Below are 8386 nucleotides of genomic sequence, written 5' to 3' on the forward strand. Positions count from 1 at the left end.
CGCCCCCACGCGGGCGGCTCTCCTTTACCTCGCTCTCCCTCTTTCCGAAGATGCCGAACTCCCGGCGGACCGCAGCGCAGAGGGGGCCCGTCTTCTCCTGATGCGTGAGTAACCCCCAGCCCGCGCCGCGTCGGCTCCGCCAGCCCCCCGCCCCCGCCGCCAGTCCCCTGATTTTCCCACCCCCTTTTTGCGCAGTTAAAAAAAAAAAGTAAAGCAGTTTCTGCTGCGAGCCCCAGACGGGCGGGCGAGCCGCCCGCGATCTCTTCGAGCTACCCCAGGGGAGGAGGAGACGGGCTGGATTTAGTAGGACAACTCGGTTCCTAATGACTCGGCGGCTGGCTGCGACCCGCCGGGAAATCAGGTGCCAGCTTGTGCGTTCGGGGACGCGTGGGTGGGGGGGTGGGCGCGTGGGGGAGGGGAGGCGAGAAGAAACTGCTTCGGAGGGCGCAGTGATTTCGAGCCGCCGGCCCCTCCGCCTCCGCGCCCCTCCGCCCCTGGCCGGCCGCTTTAATCGGGCTTCCTTGTGTCTTTGTCCCCCGCGTCCTGGTCTGCCCCACCTCCCTCCCCCAGGCTTGCCTGCAGGTACCTGAGCTGACACCGACGGTGCCTAAAGATGCTGAGCGGCGTTTGGCTCCTCAGTGTGTTAACCGTGGCCGGGATCTTACAGACCGAGAGTCGCAAAACTGCCAAAGACATTTGCAAGCTGCGCTGCCTGTGCGAAGAGAAGGAGAACGTGCTGAACATTAATTGCGAAAACAAAGGATTTACAACTGTCAGCCTGCTCCAGCCCCCCCAGTATCGCATCTACCAGCTTTTCCTCAATGGCAACCTCCTGAGCAGACTGTACCCTAACGAGTTCGTCAATTACTCCAACGCGGTGACGCTCCACCTAGGCAACAACGGGCTGCAGGAGATCCGGCCCGGGGCCTTCAGCGGCCTGAAAACCCTCAAGAGGCTGCACCTCAACAACAACAAGCTCGAGGCGCTGCGGGAGGACACCTTCCTGGGCCTGGAGAGCCTGGAGTACCTCCAGGCTGACTACAACTACATCAGCGCCATCGAGGCAGGGGCCTTCAGCAAGCTCAACAAGCTCAAGGTGCTCATCCTCAATGACAACCTCCTGCTGTCGCTGCCCAGCAATGTGTTCCGCTTCGTGCTGCTGACCCACCTAGACCTGCGTGGGAACCGGCTCAAAGTCATGCCTTTCGCCGGTGTCCTGGAGCACATCGGCGGCATCATGGAGATTCAGCTGGAGGAAAACCCCTGGAACTGCACCTGTGACTTGCTTCCCCTCAAGGCCTGGCTGGACACCATCACGGTTTTCGTGGGTGAGATTGTCTGCGAGACCCCGTTCCGGCTGCACGGGAAAGACGTGACCCAACTGACGAGGCAAGACCTCTGTCCCAGAAAAACCGCCAGTGACTCCAGCCAGCGGGGCAGTCACGCAGACACGCACGTGCAGAGGCTGTCACCCACCCTGAACCCTGCCCTCAACCCCACCAGGGCACCCAAAGCCAGCCGGCCCCCCAAGATGAGAAACCGCCCGACCCCCCGGGTCACCGTGTCGAAGGACAGGCAGAGCTTCGGCCCGATCATGGTGTACCAGACCAAGTCCCCCATGCCCCTCACCTGCCCCAGCAGCTGTGTCTGCACCTCTCAGAGCTCTGACAATGGCCTCAACGTCAATTGCCAAGAGCGGAAGTTCACGAACATCTCCGACCTGCAGCCCAGACCCACGAGTCCAAAGAAACTCTACCTGACTGGGAACTATCTCCAAACTGTCTATAAGAATGACCTCTCAGAATACAGTTCTTTGGATCTGTTGCATCTCGGGAATAACAGGATCGCTGTCATCCAGGAAGGTGCCTTCACGAACCTGACCAGTTTGCGCAGGCTCTACCTGAATGGCAATTACCTTGAAGTGCTGTACCCGTCCATGTTCGAGGGGCTGCGGAGCCTGCAGTATCTCTACCTAGAGTACAACGTCATTAAGGAAATCAAGCCGCTGACCTTTGATGCTTTGATTAACCTCCAGCTGCTCTTTCTGAACAACAACCTGCTCCGGTCCTTACCTGATAACATCTTTGGGGGCACAGCCCTCACCAGGCTGAACCTGAGAAACAACCACTTTTCTCACCTGCCCGTGAAAGGGGTTCTGGACCAGCTGCCGGCTTTTATCCAGATCGACCTGCAAGAGAACCCTTGGGACTGCACCTGTGACATCATGGGGCTCAAGGACTGGACAGAGCACGCCAACTCCCCCGTCATCATCAACGAGGTGACCTGTGAGTCCCCAGCTAAGCACGCGGGGGAGATACTGAAGTTTCTGGGGAGGGAGGCCATCTGTCCAGACAGCCCCAACCTGTCAGACGGAACCCTTCTGTCGGTGAACCACAACACTGACACACCCGGGGCGCTGAGCGTGTCCCCCAGTTCCTACCCTGAGCTGCACACGGAAGTGCCCCTTTCTGTCTTAATCTTAGGGTTGCTTGTTGTCTTTATCTTATCAGTCTGCTTTGGGGCCGGCTTATTTGTCTTCGTCTTGAAACGCCGGAAGGGGGTGCCGAGCGTTCCCCGCAGTGCCACCAACTTAGACGTCAGCTCCTTCCAGTTACAGTATGGGTCCTACAACACGGACGCTCAGGACAAAACAGACGGCCATGTCTACAACTACATCCCGCCTCCCGTGGGCCAGATGTGCCAGAATCCCATCTACATGCAGAAGGAGGGAGACCCAGTAGCCTACTACCGTAACCTGCCGGAGTTCAGCTACGGCAACCTGGAGGAGAAGAAGGAGGAGCCGGCGCCCCTGGCTTACACCATCAGTGCCACTGAGTTGCTCGAGAAGCAGGCCGCACCCCGAGAGCCCGAGCTGCTCTACCAGAATATTGCGGAGCGCGTCAAGGAGTTGCCCCGTGCGGGTCTGGCCCACTACAACTTTTGTACCTTACCTAAAAGGCAGTTTGCCCCTTCCTATGAATCTCGACGCCAAAACCAAGACAGAATCAATAAGACCGTTTTATATGGGACTCCCAGGAAATGCTTTGTGGGGCAGTCAAAGCCCGACCACCCTTTACTGCAAGCTAAGCCGCAGTCAGAACCAGACTACCTCGAAGTTCTGGAAAAACAAACTGCGATCAGTCAGCTGTGAAGGGCAATGGCTCACGAGGCCCTGGCGTCCGAGGTTGCTGCTCCAGGCTCCGCTAGAACTGCTGGAAGCACTGGTTTGCCTTTGCTTTCACTCGCCTTCTCCCTTTCCCAGAGTCGGGTGGGGCGGCTTTGACCAGGCTTGGGGGTGGGGGCGAAGCCGCGACACTGCTTCCTCAAGATGTCCTTTAAATTATTTCTCTCTTACCCTCCCCCCCCCCCCCCCCCGCCCCGCCCCGCCCTGCCTCTATCCCTTCTCTTAGGCATCATCCTGGAACGTGAATGTGTCTACAATGCTTTTTTTAGTTTTCATGTGCTTTGTTCATGGTTCTGTTTCTCTCTTATTTTTCCAGTGTGGGAATGGAAAGAGGAGATTATAGTGAATGAAGAAAGAGTAAGCAAACTTTTCAAGTGAAAATGGCTAGAGTGTATTTTGTAGAAGATCTCCAAAGATCTTTTGAGACTATCAATTCTTTTGTAAATAATGATACATGGTATTTCCGTCTTCAGTTACCAAGTACAGCCACTAAGCATCACTTCTTTGTGTTAAAGTGCCTTTGCACTTGAACTACATTACTTAAATGTTGCTTTTAGCTTTGATAAATTGAACATATTTTAATGTGTTGTATTTTTGAAATTAAAACAGTGTAAAATAGATTGAAATGTCAGCTATATAAAGTCAACGTACCGTTTGCTTGAGTTATAGAAACCAGCCTGTCATCAAATGATTCTAGTTCTAGGACTTTATAGATTTAACTGTAAAATACTTCCTGCGGGTTTGTTCTGAGTGATTTTATTTAAGTCAACTAAGGGGACTTAACAGTGGACTAGAGGTAATAATCCACTTCAGCTGGGATTAGTAATTCATTAATAAAATATATTTAACCCAATACCAGAGTGAACTGAACAGTTAATGCCCTCCCGTAAATCATTATTTGACACTAACATACTCAGTGTTTTAGATTATTTTCCTAATTCAGAGTACATTACACAACTTGTAATATATTTTTTCTGCATTAAATTAGATATTTTTCTATATTTTAATGAAAGAGTCTGTATTTCTAACTTTTTAATTGAAATTACTATTTTTTCTGCCGATTGAAACATTTTCTACAAACACACGCCAGTAGAGGCCGCCACACACCTCATTTAATACAGACATCTGAGCCATTCGGTACCTTGGAGGCTGACTTCAGACGTGAGCGTAAACCCCCCAAGTAAACCCTGTGCAGATTCAAGGCACTGCAGCCAAATGTCTACTTACTTTCTATTTCTTTTAGGATTAAAGGGTAGACTCTGCGTCCTTGTCGGTGTTCACGTTTTCAGAGGAAGTCGTGTTTTCCTCTTGATTTTCTCAAAGTGTTTACGGGGTGCTATCAAGCCACGTCCAATTTGCATGTCTAAGTCGATTCATCAGTACCGAAACCACAAAAGTGAGCTTTTGGTTTCTTCCTCTTCTGCCTCTTTCAGGCATCTGGGACTTGGGGTTTCCTTGTCAGCCTGAGCAGGCCTTTGGTTTGGTCTCAGCATTAATGTGATTTTTAACTAACCAAGTCTATCTCAAATTGATAAAGCCTTATTAGCCTGTAAATCATTTTTAGATGCAAACATTATTGTGTGATTTAAACAAACAGCCCTTCTTTCCAACAAAAAATAGTTTTGTTTTGTCTATTGTAAATCCTTATGCAAGTGGGGTGGTGATCTGCATATAAAGTAGTCCAGCTTTTCAGCTCCTTATTAAAGCAATTGATGGCGACTGAAAGAAACACACTGTTTCCTTTTCATAAATAGGTTACTGCACATAATAATCCTTTCTTATCATGTGGAGATTGAAGTGGATCCTGATAACTTACTTTGAAAGCTTTAAATGACTAATAGTATATTGCCCGTCAATCTAAACAATACCTGTGATGGGTTTTCAATTAGAAATTACTTAAATCCAAATTATTTGGATTAATGGTGACTGGTGCAAAGTCATTTATTTTCAAAACCATAGAAGATAATTGTGTATATATAAATTTAAAGGGCCTTCAGGGAATAAAATGCCCTTAGCGACCTAAAATCTCTGAACATCAACAGTGACAAGCTACCATGTTCATTCTTTGATCAGAGATCATAATTGCTATTGAAATCCATTGGATCAAAGTTGCAAACGGTGGGCTCAAATGACCTACAAGAAAGTTAACATGCAGAGAATTTACATTTCAGAGAAGAGGAGCTTAAATCCAGAGTGTTTTTGCTCATTGAATTTGAAGACGGCTCCTGGAATCCAGCCCCTCTTTGAGCGAAGTATACATACACAGGAGTTTCAAAAACCCTCTCGTGGCTGTTCTCATTTGGTGCAAGGATAAATACAGAAGACAGAGGTAGGTATTTTGGGAAGTAATTATCAAGGCGAAGTAGCACACATATACTAGTGAGATCGTTTGTAGGTTTAAATGACGTGGCTTGACCTACTGATGTGATTCTGCTCCAGTGTTTGTTCACATTATCCCGCAACTAGTCATCCCCGTAAAATGCCATCGTCTTGAAAAAACTCACCCATTCATCTTAAATGGGGATGCCTTACTATTCCTTTCGTTACATGCATTGAAGAGGCCTCCTGGAAAAATTCAGAGACTCTCTGGTCTAAAATTATGGCTTCCTTCTAGAGTCTCACGCTTCTTAGATTTGTGCTTTATTTGCATTGGAATTCTCATTCGATTGTGGTTCAGACTTTTAAATTCCATTTAAAATCACGATGCACCATATACTCGGAAGCTTTATTTTCTAATGCAATCACAAACGCTTTAAGTTCTATTAATGTATTAGCATCCCCACTGACTGTATTGTTTGGTTTTATTCACTCAAGGGATTTCAAACATTTTATTTTAGGACTTTTATTTTTATCTCCTACAGCTGGCTTTTGCTATTTCACATTTATTTCACATGTACCTTGTAATGGGTTTGAGTTTCAGCACAGAGAAATGGTTCCAGTCAACAGAGCACACGCTTCCCTGTCCCACAAATGGCAAGTGGTCAGCCCTTTCGACTCTAGTAGCTCTTAAATAGTAGCTTTCACTGTTGCCAAATTGAAAGGTCGTTTGCGCCATGTTGAAATGCTCTAAGCTAACACTTCTTGGTCTGGACATGACTGCCAAGAGTTTAATTTGGCTCTGGACTTTGGTGAACCTGTGTGCCCTGTCCCTTCCTTCAAGCAGTTGGTGAGTAAGGACAGCACCCATCAGTGTCCCCTAATTTGTCCTCTGACCTCTTAGTCAATTTAATCATTGGAAATATTTCCATGTCATCAAGGGCTCAACATTTCAAGGATTTTGTAAGTGTATAAGGAATGAGAGAGAGGTGCTGTGATTTCTCAGACTCTAGAAATTCATTTCAGTTGTACACATTCCAGAAACATGCTGGATTGGATGTTAAGAAAGCCTTCCAGATAAACCTCCCAACCTGATCATTCCTCTGTTCACTCACTCATTCCTTCAGTAAATATTTACCGAGTGCTTGCTTCCTGGGTGCCGGGCTCTGTGCTGAGGGACTCAAATTTTTGACACCGCAGACGGGATCTCTGTCCCACTCCTTCGCCCCCATGCCTGGCAGGGCATTTAGTGCTAAACTAAACTGAACTGAACGAGTCTGCCGTAGAAACAGTAATGCAACACAGGAGTTGAGTGTTAGGGTGATTCTGTACAGGGAAGCCCACAGAGTATTACTGGAGTAGCTACAGTGTAGTGTGGAGCCATCACTCACCTCTCTTTAGAAGTACACAGCTAAAAAGGAAAGCATCCTATAAGACTAAAATGAATTTCCACAGAACGGGATAGGGCCCAATATTCCCGCCGGAAGTTACTTCTACATAGCAAAGATGAGTCCCCAAACTGTAAATACGAAATCACAAATGTACTGAAAGTTTCTAAATATTCATGTTTTGGAGACAATATTTACTTTCTATCTCCATGACTTGCAAGAAAACACTTTGACTACAGTGTCTTTTACCAACACCACCAGACACCTAGATTCGAGAGAGCAAAGTAAGAACTGTATCTAGGTGTGCGCTTCGCTTCTCACCGTGATTGTGCAACAAAGGTCACGTGGCAACTGGAATCTTGCCAATCAAATTGTATTTCAAATGCAGTAGGGGAGCTGCCATTTAGAGGGAACTTGTGACCCTTTTATAAAACAAAACCATTTTATAATACAAATACTCACTCTAATTCATGTTTTGTATGTCTGGGTTTTCAATATCTACTTCGCTTAGAACAGAGCGTACCTGTACAGTGAGTGTGCTCTGTCACTGCTGCTTGTGCCACCAGTTTCTTGGCTGCTCAGGGCTCCTACTTGAAAATCTGCTGTAGCTGTGCGTGAACTGAGCTATCAGCGATTCCGTGATGGCACAGGAGCGTTCCTGAGCAGTCCAAGTGGCCCACCCACCCGTTTCAACCCCATTGGACACTGGACCTGTTCTGCTCAGCAGCGGCTCCTTCCGGTGTGGCCACGTTTCCTTAGAGGGTGGAGTGACCCCTGTTTTCACATCCTCTAAAGTGCTTAGAGTCCCAAGTTTTATAATACATATATGTTATTATGTAAACATATCGAATTGCATGTGTGTTGGAATTTTTTAGCAGAATTTTAGCTTGAAAGTACTTGTACAAACACTGTTAGATTTAGTTGCAAATAATTGTTCTCAAGTTATTGGAATAAATGGCAAATGAAACAAGTTCTGGTGTAAATAGACTTCTGTGCCAAATAGTGACATTATTTCAAAAAAGAAAAGTCATATCTTGGGCTGTTAATAGGCAAAATCGAACCACTAGAAATGTGAATGAATGATGCCGTGTTCTCTTGGATGAACTGTTTACTGATTCCATGCTGTAGTTAGTTTTCAATTAATAAATAAAAGATCACTAAAAATGAACATTTGAATTAGTTAGAGAACTTCTTCAGAATTAGAAGAGGAATTAATGACAAAGTCTTAGTGCAACCGTCTTCTTTGCCCTGATTTATTCTGCTTCAGTGTTTGTAAATTAAGCTCTTCTATTTTTTATGACTGTAATTTACATTCAAAAGGGTAAAATGAGTTTTCTAAAGACATGTTGACAGTTTTCCATGAATTTCCATTAGTATCAGATGAAATATCAAAAGTAAAATGAACAAACAAAAGGAATTCAAACACAGATGCCTCTGGACTGGCCTTCCACTCCCTACACCGTGACACACGCCAACCCACACCAGGTCCAACCAGACT

The 8386-nt window shown here is 46.7% G+C and overlaps 2 protein-coding genes across 3 annotated transcripts in view; both read left to right on the forward strand.

Moving 5' to 3' along the window:
• The window catches only part of SLITRK2 (SLIT and NTRK-like family, member 2), a 7389-nt gene extending 4021 nt beyond the window's left edge, over positions 1–3368 (forward strand). Inside the window, exons 1-3 of one of the 2 annotated variants that reach the window (XM_004685854.2) lie at positions 48–104; positions 196–361; positions 571–3368. In XM_004685854.2, the coding sequence (XP_004685911.1) occupies positions 614–3151 (2538 nt within the window). In that variant the 5' untranslated portion in view covers positions 48–104; positions 196–361; positions 571–613 and the 3' untranslated portion in view covers positions 3152–3368. Of the gene's footprint in view, positions 1–47; positions 105–195; positions 362–570 lie in introns of those variants that run through there. The other variant, XM_012727203.1, reaches the window with a different exon arrangement.
• Positions 3158–8001, forward strand: TMEM257 (transmembrane protein 257). The gene is given in 4 exon segments (XM_012727084.1): positions 3158–3224; positions 3501–3541; positions 5799–5976; positions 5979–8001. Coding segments are annotated over 4 exon segments (396 nt in total). The 3' UTR covers positions 6089–8001.
• Positions 8002–8386: the final 385 nt, after the last annotated feature.

Source organism: Condylura cristata, unplaced genomic scaffold (assembly GCF_000260355.1).
Source record: "Condylura cristata isolate star-nosed mole 26May11 unplaced genomic scaffold, ConCri1.0 scaffold00019, whole genome shotgun sequence".
NCBI classification, from domain to species: domain Eukaryota; kingdom Metazoa; phylum Chordata; class Mammalia; order Eulipotyphla; family Talpidae; genus Condylura; species Condylura cristata.